The sequence below is a fragment of the Daphnia pulex genome, chromosome 12 (assembly GCF_021134715.1).
Source record: "Daphnia pulex isolate KAP4 chromosome 12, ASM2113471v1".
Classification (NCBI taxonomy): Eukaryota; Metazoa; Arthropoda; class Branchiopoda; order Diplostraca; family Daphniidae; genus Daphnia; species Daphnia pulex.
The window spans coordinates 2057314-2071895 of NC_060028.1; the positions used below are offsets into that span (position 1 = coordinate 2057314).

Genomic DNA, 14582 nt, shown 5'->3' on the forward strand with positions numbered 1-14582 from the left:
TTCATTCGAGACTCTAAAGTATAATAGAAGCGGGGGATGGACTTATAGGTATAATAACATATACTCGGTGACCCCCTTCGAAAATATATTAAATAATATATAAGGCCTCGTCGCTATAGCAAAGTGGTTCATCAGATGAGCTGAACAAAAGGGCGCACACATCAGAGAGAGAGAGCTGATGCTGAATATAATAATATAAATGTATAAAAGGATTGATGATGGAAGAGAATTCTAGATGGAACCTATATTATTTATCTCTTGGCCGTCTCGCGTTCCCTCTCTATATAAATGCATTCGGATATTATGGATTGCCACAGTCAAAGCTCGTACCCTTTCCACCTACACACGTCTATCTATTAATCTATACAGGAGAATCAAGAATTAAATATAACTACGTTTAGATTTGTTCTATAATATGATTCCTTGTGCGGATGCTGAGCTCATCGCTCCCCGCAAAAGATTTTGGTCGATATTATTTGCGCGCCGCGGGCTATCTATAGATAATATGTGCATGGCCATCGAGTTCTATGTATACTATAGTAGACCGCACCAAAGGTGCTGTATATATACATAATCAGGTCTAGAGAATGATACGACATCGAGGAGGACAAATGGTGGCATGTAAAATGTGATAAATAGATCCGGTATGCATAATGTATAGGCCTACATTATTACATCAGCAGCAGAGTCAGTCAAACCCGACACACCCGACAGCAGCATGTATACATTTTATATACGTTATACATTTTTTTCTTTATCATGGAGAGTCAAAAAGGACACATAGATATATATAGAGAGGGTCTGCAGTCGTGTTCGAGTGCTGGTCTATATCTATATGTAACACTTATACATGTCAAGAGACAAAGTTCTACCATATCACAGACTGTCCGTCATATCTTTTCAATTTGCCTTTTTTTATCCAGCACCCGTCTTTTTGTATAATAATAATACATATATATTAGATAGCCCCGGGCGTCTATAATATATATGTATTAGAAATTGTGCTGATATCGGCGTGAATCCATTGGACATCAGCCCGTATACAAATATCAACCGCTCCTATATATTATATTATATATAGCAAATCTCTCTCTATCCATTTTTCTATTTATTCCTGGCTCAGTTGGCGCCTTTTTTTCAAAATATCAATTTATAGTTGTGTTACAGCACATCCTATTCCCTTGTTGTTGTATATCCACCGGATATATATAAGCTCACCAGTACCAATGTCGAGTTCCCCCCCCCCCACAACAAAAAAGCCTCTCGACATAACTTCTCTACCTAAGTATAATAATCATAAAATTGGGCGCGTTGAGCGTCACTTTGTGATGTGCGGAACGTCTAAAAAAAGGTATAAACTTTCCAACACTGTGTGCCGATGGTCGCGCCTATATATACATCTCTCTCCGCTCGGAGCTGGAAAAAGGATCAATACGTCGCCGTGTGTGTGCGCTGGCCCGTCGTCGTTGGTCCTCGCTTTCTCATCATCACGACGACAAAAGACATCGAGGCTCCGGCCAGCAGCACCAAAAAAATTCACCGTTTTTTCTCCCTTTTTTCCCACGTCCGCCGCCGCCGCGACGGCTGGCTGTCACGCAAAGATCGTGTCCCGCGGTCGCCCATCAGCACACGCCTCACAGCGCAAATCATTACATAGTACATACAATTACAAAAATTTCAAAAAGCCCGCCAAAACCATTTGATTTGAAAAATCTTCAAATATTATTAGAATTGTATGGTTGCTGCTGATGTATAATTACCTTGAAGATTTGGTAGTAGAGGAAGATCATGATGATGCAGGGGATGTAGAAGGAGGAGAGCGACGAGTAGATGACGAAATCGGCGTTGTAGAAGCCGCAGTCGGTCGGGATGCGGCGCTCCGTGTTGTTCAAGCCGAGGACGATGGGCAGGCCGATGGCCACCGAGATGGCCCACACCAGTCCGATGGTCAGCCACACCCGCTTGTGGTTCTTGTGGCGGGCGTACTTGAGGGGCTGAGTCACGGCGATGTACCTTCATCAATCATTCATCATTGAGAATTAATGCCACAGAATAAGGTTAATATCGTGTTGATGCATTTTATATTATAAATGTGCTGGAATTCGGCTGGAATTATCATCATCAATCGATGCTGCTCTTCTATACAGGACAATGTAGATTTCCTTGGGGCAACGTTATAATGGCCATTTAGCGACGTCAAATTGTGTAGTAATACTTGGAGAGAGCTGACAAACGACGTGCGTATAAGGACGACATGTCCTCGCCATTGTGCTGTAGTACTACAAGACGGAAATAGGAGGGGGATGTCAACTTGCATTACGCCCGCTCTGTTGATTTAACGAGTTGACAGTCTTCTCTCTCTCCCTCTATATAGCACACTGGTTATATAACGAGTTTACTTGATGGGAGATCTCGAAATGTAATGGATAAATTTAAAAAAAAAAAAAAGAACCAACAGCAGCAATGTCTTTGTTAGATCAATTGCTGGTCGTCCGGGTCGACGAGTTGCATTGGACGATTCGTCATCGAGCGATGATGAAAAAGAAATTCCACAGGAGCTCAACAGCAGCAGCAGCAGCTGCACACACACACAGCACACAAGAAAAAGGATCTAGTCGAATTGATGCCCCCGCGCTCGCGCCCGATTGATTGAGCACAGCAGCAGCAGACATCAATAGAGCGCCATTTGCCGATCGAATTGAGAAACTTTTCTTTCTTTTTTTTTCTTGTCTCTTCCTTTTGTCTGATTATTATTATCTATCCAATCGGATATTATATAGAGAGAGAGTATAGAAAAAAAAGAGGACAGCGCAGGAGAGAGAATATAAGAAAGAGAAAAAGATATAAGATATAGAACTGTGCGTAATAATAATATAAGAAGAGAGAAAAGATCTAGAAAAAGAACTTTTGACGCTCGGCAATTCCAGTCCGACGCTCTTTATTACATTCTTGGCGATATATGTCATGATATGTCGAGATATATCCTCTTATAGAGTGTCCGCATTCGTCATCAAATAGTAATTTTCTAATGTCTCTTGAATTAATATATTACTACTATTATTATACCATATTATGTTTGGGTCCACGCGCGACATGCTGTGTGATCCCAAATGTTATTGGATTCAAATAAACCAAATAGGTTTTCGTCAAATAAATTTCGTTTCATTTATTGTTGTATGTATGCATTTGACAGTCTTCAAGTCGAATTTGATAAATGTTGCATTATATAGACTTTTCCATGTATTTTTATTTTTTGTACCCAATTTAGTGATGGAAAGTCTCAAGAAGAAAGAAAGAAAAGAACTGCTGAGATTTGTCTGAATTGAAATCCTTTAGCCGGCGTTGTCGTGCTGATATTCTTATTCCACTCTTTTTGAATGATATTATAAAAATCCCGCGTTTATATATATATATGTAATCCTTTCCCCAGCACCCCACATCGCTACATATGTATGTATTCCCTTTTTTTCCCCTCCAGTACAAATGCAGATTTCTTCTAGTCCCGACAGCGATGAATTTACGACGAATTTTAATAAACCATTATGTATATACAAAGTTCTTCCCTGGAAAAATAATCTGTGCAGATTTATATTTTCTTTTTCTTTCCTTTTTTCACCAGAAGATATAGTATAATACTATATATTATTACATCATATAACCGGGAAGAGAAGAACTATCTAAACTTTTCAAAACCATCATACATAGACAACACAAAAAAAGAAGACTTAGGCCTATATTGGTTAATTTTTAAACTCAATTCACATCAAGTGCTGTGCTGTGTGTCTGTGTGCATGTTTGTTTGGTTAAACATATACGTTTTCCCCATCATAAATCAAAATATAGCCGCGTTATAGTATAATATATTTTTTTTTTCAAAAACGATGATTGAACGACGCACATCACAACAGCAGAACACACATAACATGTGCAGTAGCCTGCTGCAGCCCTCCTGGGGAATCAGACATCATCAATATATAAAAGACCATCAGCAAAACGTCTAAATATAGTATGTATACATCTGTGGTAGCTAAATATATACAGATGTAATATAAGGGCCGCTTGTATAGCTGCTGCACGCTGGATAAATCTCTTATAGTTCTCTCAAGTCTATACAGCAGCAGCACACAGACTCTATACTATATATGAAGGTTGTACACATCTATATATACTATTCTGCTGCTGGCTCTGAAGAGAAATGACTGTTGTGTGGAGGACCATCCAGCAGCAGCAGCAGGGCAGACTGTGACGGCGTCGTCGTTTTGGTTAGAAACATGAGGGCCTCCTACACACGCTCCACTTGTCTCTGTCCCGCGCCATTTCGGCTTGCTGATCATTCGTCTATAAACACACAGAGCAGCAGCAGCGAACGACGACGATGTGTGTGTGTGTTATATTTGTGTGTGTGTCTAGTGTGTACAGTGAAAGATTGGATGTAGGCAGCGGAGCGTGTGCAACGGGATGGAATCACGTCCGTCAACTTGGGGCGCGCGCGTCTAGACACTTTACGCGCCCTCCGTTATATTCCCACCCACCCACCCCTGCTGTTGCTGTAGAGATGTACATATATATACGTTCATCGACTATATGTACATGATGTCGTCGTCACCCTGCGAGGTTTTCTATGACGACGATGATGGTGCTATGGCGCCGGGCAATTTATAAGGTGCTGCTACCGTCGATTTATACACACATTTGTGCATTACAATATAATGCGTGTGTAATAGAGTATAACATAAATATAGGACAGTAGAAATGTTATATATTCTTGTATCGTATACACATTCGTGTGACTAATCACGCAGCGACGACCCGAGAGAGCTAGAGAGAGGCCAGCACCGAGTTGATTCAACCGCACAAGTGCAATTGGCGCTTGGGCAACAACACGGAACAAACCTTCACCTAATATTACACATCACAGCAGAGCTCCCATAGGACTTTTTTTCTTTTTCTATTATGTCATTTGCGCTCTGCTCACAAGAAGATCATCAATGGGTAGGGGGAGGAAGGGGAGGTCCGGTGCTCTCGAGTGTTCATCAGCTGTTGTTATATAAAAGACGTGGGAGGCAGCAAAGGGGGACGACGACCAAGACGACGACCTCATTTTCTATTAGAGATCGAATCTATCCAGCAGCAGCACAAACGACCTGCAATTTTTGTTTTCTCTCTCTCTAGCCGTCTCTAGCTGCTTGTCCTACATCTTTAGTTTGTTTTGTGCTGGCCGAGACGGAGGCTCTATTGTCGCCGTCGTGATCCGAATCGCCGGAATCATTTGGCCGGGCTGCTGGCTGCTGGACAAAATAAAAATCTAAACAAACAGAACAAACGCTTTGGCCAGCAGCAGCAAGCAAGCAGCAGCCGAAAGAAAAGAAATATATAAGCGTTTTATATTTATCTAAATAAAAGAAAAAGAGGAAAAGAATCGAAAAAGACGAGCGAGCGCGTGCACGAGCATCTCTGATTGGCTTCTAATCGTCGTCGAGACAAGGATTTACTATGCTGCTCTTCCTTTATTTCTCTCCGCTTCTCCTATGTATACTCCTCCTCCCCTCCTGCTGTGTGCGTCTGCTGATGTGCTGTCGCGGTACTTGTTCCCCGAAGGCTTTGCTGCTGCTGTGCTGCTCGTCCCTGTGATTCTCTGCTCGTCCTTGTATTTCAGATTATCTCCTCTGCTCACGGGCGGGCGCTATATAGTTCTCCTTCTTTTTCCCATTCTAGTGGCACAGCCTCTTCTTCTTTCTTTCTTCTTTTTGGTCAACCAACAAAAAGGTGATTGCCTTTTGATTTAATGTCGCACTCTTTTGTGGCTGTCGTGATCTATAGTCCTATGTAGCTAATATTGTAGCTATTTATCTATTTAACTCTTTGGGGTTGAATCTGTGTATCGGCGAGGATGACACGCGTGACCAGATGTTATATAACCCCTTGATGCCATTTGTGGTTATTTTATGTGACAATAGCCATAGGTTGTGTCTGTTATATTAAGTATTTGATTTCTATACGGCATTTTATGATATCGATGGCTGCTGTTGCGTGATGTGTGTTGCTATGGCTCTCTCTCCACAGGTTTCTTTTGCTGAGATGTACAGCATGTATATAATTGATGTTCTGATTCCGTTTTCCTTTTACATTCTTTATGTAATACATTGACGTTTTTTGTGTTGTGTGTGTTGGAGAGAGCGAGGGACTTTATTCTTTTTCTCGCCATCGGCTTTTGTCGTCGTCGTTGTCGTTTCGTGAAAGAAAAAAGGAGAAATTTCTTTTTTGAACTTTGATCGGATTGGGGGGGGATTTTCGAGTTCTCGATCAAACAACATAACACGACACAGAGGGAACCCCTGCAGGAGTCAATAAGTGCTCCTGCATAGAAATACAAGAAAAAGTCGAAAAAAGAATGATGAAAATAAAAGCAAAACAAAATAATATAGAGAACGGAGAGCTGGAACGGTAAAGGGCTTGAGAATGGAAGAAGAAGAAGAAGAAGAAAGAAAGAAAGGAAAATACAAGAAAGAGAATAAGAGAATCTAAAATCCCCCCCCGCGCGCGTTCGCCACTGTCAAAAAGGATCAAAGCTTCCAATTGAGCGTGTGTGTGTGTGTGTGTACCTACTACACACACACACTCGATAGAGAACACAGCACGGGGGTTGATGGGAGAGAGAAAGAAAGGAGCAGGTCCAGCATAACACAGCACTGGATCGATCGCCAGAAAACTTCCCACAGCAGCAGCAGCGTTGTATAACATTACAAAACTGTTTCCCTCTTGTACTATATAATATATGACAACACGTCAAGAAACTTCTCTATGATTAGATGATATCCACAAATCGAATATAATACGAAAATAGATCTACACAACAAATTGAAAACATGTAGGACATAATGACCTCGATTGTACACACTCTCTCGTGTGTATACAACACTTTCACGGGGTGATGATGCAATATTGCATAAATCAAACTTGGTTGCTGCTTAAATGTATTTTAGATAGTTACATACCTGTCGATGCTGATGGCCACCAAGTTGAGAATGGACGACGTGCTGCAAGTGACGTCCATGGCGATGTAAAAGTCGCAGACGACGTCCGGCAGATCCCACTTGCTGTTCACCTGTGGAAATGTATACAAAGATTGAATCAAATGAAATCAAAAGCAACTTTTGTTTTATAAAATATAGTTTTATATAGGGGGGGGGGGAGCAGCAAATTGCATTTTCAGAAATTATATAATATTACAACAGTCGATAGGACTAATAATATATTATACATATATATATATAAAGACGGCGCTGCTGCCAAAAGAGGTCCTTATAATCAATGCGCCCGGGTCGAATATGCCCGACATATATAATTAGAAATTGAAATAGGAATCTAATTATGATTTTTTTTTTCTTTTTCTTTTTAATGCTGCTGGGCTTTATATTCCTTTCCTTCCTTCTTCAAAAGCGCCGGCCGAAGAATATGAGAGCGCGGCTCGCCCGGCGAGAGTCTCTTTTCAATGGGTTTTCCCAGCTGCGACGATATTATTGCGCCCCTAAGGCAGCAGCAGCAGCCATACATATAGTCTATATACTCTAGTATAGGATAGATTGACCTGTCTGCTGCTAGAGCTCGTCGCCCCAGGCAGCAGAAGCAACCCAGCAGCAGCAGCAGCCTCTTCTTCTTGGTGTTAATTAGTGACGACGCGGTCGGTACGCGGGAGCGCCATAGAGTGCGGACACGGGACACCCCAACACACACAGCCAGCAGCAGGAGAAGAGAGGGGAAGTAACACGAAACTTGCCCTCCTCATCCTTTCGCTCTTTATAAGGTACATTTATATAAAGGACGTTGGGAGCAGAGAGCCGACGAGGACCTATTAGCTCACAGGGGATCTCTTATATGTAGCTCACAAAACAGGGGTATAGAGAGAGTTGAGTAAAAAGGGTGTGGCAGAACGGCAGGACACATCACATCAATTGAATAAGGGACTTTCTATATATATTCTCTATTTAACTTGTATTATGATGTAAGACTTGTATAGCTGCTGCTGTGATTTCTGATGACTAAACAATAGCCTATAAATATATAATCATGCAGCCGGCAGCATCACTTATAATAATAACCTATTTACAGTGCGGTAGCATAAATGATCCCAGCATATGATGACGCCATCAGGAGTTGCGCGCTGATTCGATGCTCAGCAGACAGCATTACGCAATAATATAACCACTAGATTCTCTCTATTATGATAGCTCCGAGCTCTATTATTGTTGTTAGATATATTTTGACCAGATCCTATAATATACAATATATAGGACGAAACCGACTGACCTTAACATAATAGACGATATTACATATTATTTTTACACATTTGATTATTAGGATAAATCGATATTAGCCTATATACAGCATACATTACTACATATGCGCCGGAAGATATTGCTGACCGTGCCCTGGGTATATACCTAAATACAAACTAATATATATTCTAATAGTCCTTTTTTCTACACACACATGTAATATGTTTAGTCCCACACATCTTTATATAGCTTATTGCTATGGACGTTTCTTTGTGCTGTCCTGAGCTGATTTTTCTTTTTCTTTATATGTGTGTACACAGTTACTATGACAACAGCCGGGTGCTGCTGACTTTCTCCCCATATATTTGCAGCACACACACATAATATACATAGGCTAATAGGTATACCCAGCACCTTGTCATGAAAATAATAATACTAATCAAAAGAAAGAGGTGAAATACAATCACAGCGTCACGTAGGCCAGCACAGCAGCAGCCAAAGCCAACGCCTAGCCCCATTTTTATAGATCTGGTCATCGCGTCGAGAGAGTCTCTGGTTTCGCATTTGCCCTTTGTGTGTGATTGTGTGCTGTGTTGGCCCAACCCGAGCAATTGAACCCGCCTCCATATAATTAAGCTGGTTATTATTTTTTGTTATTACAATTACGGATCTTTAATATTATATGACGCAGCACATATTAGTGTGTATAGCTGAATTCGATCTCTTGCTGTATAAAATGATGATGGGCGAAAGAAATAACGCCGTGCCAAATGAGAGCAGGCCACACCCTTCTATATAGTTTCTCTTATGTAATAATAATAACTCGCAGCGCGAAACTTAAATCGTTTTTTTTTTCTATAGACAAATATAAGAAATAACCATTGTCATTGAGAGTTTAACGTCATCTGAAAAATTAAAAGACGTATATAATAAAGTAGAAACGTGAAAAGGGGGGCGGGGTGTGGTGATGATGGGAGAATTTCACGAATTTTATGAGCAGCAGCTGAAAACTGTATATTATAGAAACGACGAAGGTCCTCGGCAACTGCTCTGTGTGCTGTGCGATGGTTCATCAACCCGTGAAATGAGCTTCCATCTTGGAAACGATTATATCCGCGCTTGGCATCAAGAGGGGCGAGAGCAGACGAGGATCAAAATCCCGTTATTATCTATATATAAGAAAACGCCTTTGAAATCAGATGTATGGCGTTCCAGGTTTTCAAAGAGATTTCACTGGAAAACCCCCCAAAAAATCGACTTGACTCATTATAGTCATTATATAATATATAAAGAAAACCTCGAGAGTGGGACACCAACGAAATCTAAAAGAATATATAGAAGAACTATATGCTAATAACAAACATCAGATATATTTATCGTTATTCGTCTATATATAATAAATTAGGTTGAGAGGTTCTCCTTTCTACCAATCAAGCACCGGCGATGATTGGCGAATAACCAAAACCAACCAACCAACGCGTATTATAGATATATAATATGAAGGTGAACGTCTGCTGCTGTGTTCTATAATAGTCTAATGGGTCGCGGGAATATAATCGTCAACCCGGATCGCAGCGCAGCAACGGACGCGGCGCAGAGATCCACTTGGCTCCGTTTATCAGATCAATAGGCCAGAAGCAAACGATCTCTCTTGTTCTTAGATTCTCTCATCCGATATATCTATCTATAATATATAGAGAGCTCTTTCTCTCTCTTCTTCTATTTCGCAGAAGAAGATAAAAAGCCAAGTCTTTCTTAATTAATGAATTGAGCTCAGCAGCTCTCTCTTCACTATATGGCCCATTTACCGGCAGCAGCTCCCTCTTCACCACTATATATGTACATAGAGACCGCAGCAGCAGTCGAATAATTAGAATATCACCAATCAAAAATCGATGATTTTTCCTACTCCTGCGCTGCGCCACATAGGCCTATAGGTTATTGGTTTAATTCATTCGCGGTTGTTATATATATATGAATCCCTATAATATTGAAGAGATCGATAAATGTATACATAGCTATATTACATATATATAAATCAAAGATTTCCTTGTATTTCTTTATCGAATTATTGGCCATTATTAATTGTTTCGCTGCCAATCTCGATGGGCTGCTGCGTGTGTAGACGCGTGCTGTACACGTCGATCAAAAGGTTGCGGAATCACTATTAAACATTATAGATCGCTCCAATTTTTCTTTTTCCCCGATGGACTGTGTAAACGGACGAACGCGCGTGCTGATGTCGTGATGGTCCAGCAGAATGCACGCGAACAAGGGAAAACATTGTGGGTTGATGTGATCAACTGCTGGACGCGACGCGCAGTGCATTTCCCAAAGGATTGACAGCAGCAGCAGCCAACAGCAACAGCATAGCCAACAGAGCGGCAAAGAAATTCAATTACGAATAATCGAATGCTTCACAGATGACAACGTACTACTTCGGCAGCAGCAGCGCGTTGATTTCGCCAATTTCTCTTGTCTTTGATTACATCTCAAATAACTATTTACATTACATCCAAAATCTATTATCTATATACTATAATGATTTGAATCGCTCAAATAATAGCTCATTTATAGCTACAATGTATAACATTTAAAAAAAATGCCATTGAATATTACACAGTTATCTAATTCTGATGGATGGCGAAAACAGTCTATAGACAGGGATAAGCCCAAAAGAATTAAACCACAATGCTATTGTATTACATTTTTAAATGCTGCTGTATACTCTATAAGCTAACGCAATAAAGCATATATTTCTGCGGAGAGAGCTTATATGTACGTATATTATTATATTAGACTACATATAGGTAGACTCCTGCTGCATGCGGCTGAGTGCAACGCGTGACCGACGACAGAGGGCAAAGGAAACTTTGTATATAGCTTATATAATACGACGCTGTTGCTGATGCTGCTGGCTGTGTATATGTAGGTTTGTGTTCGATGGGATTATTTACTCCAGTGTGCAAATAAAAGATAGTGTGGGTTGTGCTGCTGTGTCTGCTGCATGTCTGCTGTTCACATCTTTTCTCTCTCATCCCCAGTGTATGTATAGGAAAATGGACGAACAATAAAAAATATTAAACCGAAATTCTCTGTATAGCTACATTTTATATTAAATATAAATAAATATACTATGTATCGCCGTGGGCAATTCTATAGACGCTCGTCACACATGCATATGTATATAAAACGTAGATGTAGTGTCTCGTTTTCCTGTGTGCAGCAGACTCTTGGCGATTATTATTATATTATAAATGCACCTACACCGCATGATAATATATTTTCAGACAACTCTATATCATGTACATACATATATATATAATATCTATATTATCGTCAGCAGCAGCAGCAGCAGCAAGAAGCAAAAAGTCTCGCTCGGCCATCTCCGCAAACAGCCGAAAAGGAAATGAGAATGTCAAAGCCTTTTCCCCCTTTTCCACATATTTTTATTTTTATATTTTATTTTATTCCAGACGATCACCCACACGGCCGCTCCGCGAGAAAACGACAAAATATAACCGACGCCTTGATCTACTATATTTCTTGTATACGAATATAAAAGATTCTTTGCGAGCCTGTACAGCATAGCATCACCTATACAATATATGCGGCGCAATTCCTATATACAAAAATGTATCGATAAACATTACAGCTATATAAAACTATTTGTATTAATGTCTATTTTAAGTATTTAATATATTTGACCTGTGCTGATGGCTTTTGAAATGGCTTATTAACCAAGTCACCGTATTATATATACATTAACAGCAATAGCTATCTATACAATTTGATTGATTTACAATATCTATCGCATCACAAATCAATATATTAGACGCACAAACAAGGCCACCATATGTTTGTTTATTTTTTCAGCACCAAGGTTTCTTTCTCAAATATTTGATTCAATACATTTCGGATATATATTTATTAGAAAATGAAAAATCAAAATCAATCAAAAGTTTTTCACGGAATCAAAAAAATAAATTTTTGTTTTTTAAAGGACTGCTACTGCTGTTTGTGAAGCCGGCCTATATGCATACAACAGTCGGCGGGAATATCGCGTGCTCAACACGCAAAGGAGACGCTATAGCCAGGGCGACCAGTATAGGAGCAGCAGACCTTATATAGTACTACTATATACATGCGTCGGCCGCAGCTGTTCCAATAACAAGAGAACATCAAATTGGCGTGTCCGTGTGATATATATTATATTGTAGTTATACAGGAGGGCCGGCCAGCCAGCAGCAGCGGCAGCAAACCGAAAGCACAGTGCGTGTTTTCGTATGTCTCTGCTGTTTGCTGCTGTCCGCAGGACTTCCTTCTCCTCCTCCCCTCTCTATATTTATTATAAATATATAAATTCCCGATCGAAGGAAAAAGGGCCTTTTGCAGTCGACGCGCCGCCATGTTGCTGGAGGAATTCAAGAAAAGAAAAGAAAAAAAAACACCCTCGGGCGAGCGCGGGCGCGCCATTATATTCAACGCGCCGAATAAGAAAAAATCCAAAAAGATTTCTTTTCTTTTGGAAATGTATGTGGAGTCATCTCATCAGTTAATGGACAGACACGGACGACACACGTTTCGCTCATTGGTTCGAGTGCTGCTGCTGCATGAACGTGAAAATAATAAAAAAAAGGAAAAATAAATCTAAGTTCAAGGAAAGAGAGTGTGTAGGCGGGAATCGCCAGAATATATAACACGCACACGCGGAGAGAGAAAAGAGATCAGAGAGTCCAACAACGAAATCAAATAAAATCAAGTACTCTCTGGTCTGGTTGCTGGCCTTGCTACGTTTCTTTTTCCCCTTTTACGTTACTTTGCTTGGCCAGCCCATGCACAGTTGCACACACACACACAACATCGACGCGGACGAATGATTTGACGCTCGAGTGCCGGCCGTCCATCATATAGCCAGTGCTCTCGACGGGTTCATATTTACCCATTTACCGGTGCGAGGTCTGATTATTAGATCCAAAGTGTATTTGTATTTAAACCCGGGAAATTCAAATCTACAGCTTTAGATAATATAGCAGGTGCTGTAATATAATAATATAGAAGGAATATATAAGGCCGTGCTATTATATGGAAGAAATCTGGCAGCAACGGGAAATCTTTTTGATTGGGCGGAGGAGCAGCAGCAGCAGAGCAGTTGAGTGAGTAGTATGGTGTCGGCCGTAACTCGTTGCTCTCGACTTTATGGCATTTGGCCTTCCCCCCCCCCTTTTTTTGGAGGGTGGTGGTTGGGAGGGGGTCTTTTGTCTTTATTTTACAGACATGCCCACATCACCAGGGAAATGCTGTCTATAGGGTGGGGCTCCACATCGTTTCTATACAGGAGAGAGAGGACTACCAACTGCCGGGGGGATCAAATAGGAATAAAATTTTCTCGTCATAAAACGGAACCGATAGTGGAGCACGGCCGCGACAGCTGCTGGCAGGCGTTCTATATATAAGGTGCCATCTTATATATAAAAGGCACACGGCAGCACAGCTTCTTCGTCTTTTATTTCCCATCGTTTTTTTCTTTTTATTCTCGACGCCCTTTTCTTCTCTCGAGATTTGCCATCACACACGCCGCCAACACTTATAGAGAGCCGGCACACACAAATCCAGCAGGCGATAGATCCAGCATTCGCAGCATATATATCAGATGCTATGTCCCGCGGGCGGGAAAATTCGAACCCAATAACCATCAGCAGAGCCGGCAGACAAGTCAAAAGGCTAACACATATATAATATAACTCCCTCTCTATTATACATTTCTTATATTATATTATAGACTCTCTCGTCTGTCACGGTTGTTAATTCTCCCTATATTAATTATATATAATAGCGCCTCTATTATACACTGGATTAAATCTTTAATCATCAGATTATCGTCAAACTATTACGGCTGCTGTACTGGATGCTGATGTCTGATGATGTGGTCTTCGTCGTGTATTAAATATACAAAAGATGGGCGAATTTAAGAAGGGATTTTCTTGTTTCACAACTTTGATTCGTCCGCTGGTGGCCATGCCTAGACCTAGACCGTATGTATATGTATGTAATAGGGGGTTAAGCCAGCTTAGTAGCTGACGCAAGGTACACATCTATAATAATAGTTTGTATAATATTATGCCATTCATCCAGGAGCTATTAACAATGAATGCGGCGACATGCTGGAATAAATATTCTGATTTCTTGCGAAACCCCAGCACCGCCCAAACTCAGATAGTAGCCTATATTATACAATACATCAAAGTTTGGCAGCAGAGAATAAAATAATAATATAGGACTGTATATACTATATATAAATCTATA

At 40.6% G+C, this 14582-nt stretch overlaps 1 protein-coding gene across 1 annotated transcript in view; it reads right to left on the reverse strand.

Moving 5' to 3' along the window:
* LOC124209388 (dopamine D2-like receptor) overlaps nucleotides 1-14582 on the reverse strand; it is a 63770-nt gene that overhangs the window by 10961 nt on the left and 38227 nt on the right. The window contains exons 2-3 of the mRNA XM_046607340.1: nucleotides 6996-7105; nucleotides 1761-2013 (exon numbers count right to left, since the gene is read on the reverse strand). Coding sequence (XP_046463296.1) covers nucleotides 1761-2013; nucleotides 6996-7105 — 363 coding nt within the window. The remainder of the gene's footprint in view (nucleotides 1-1760; nucleotides 2014-6995; nucleotides 7106-14582) is intronic.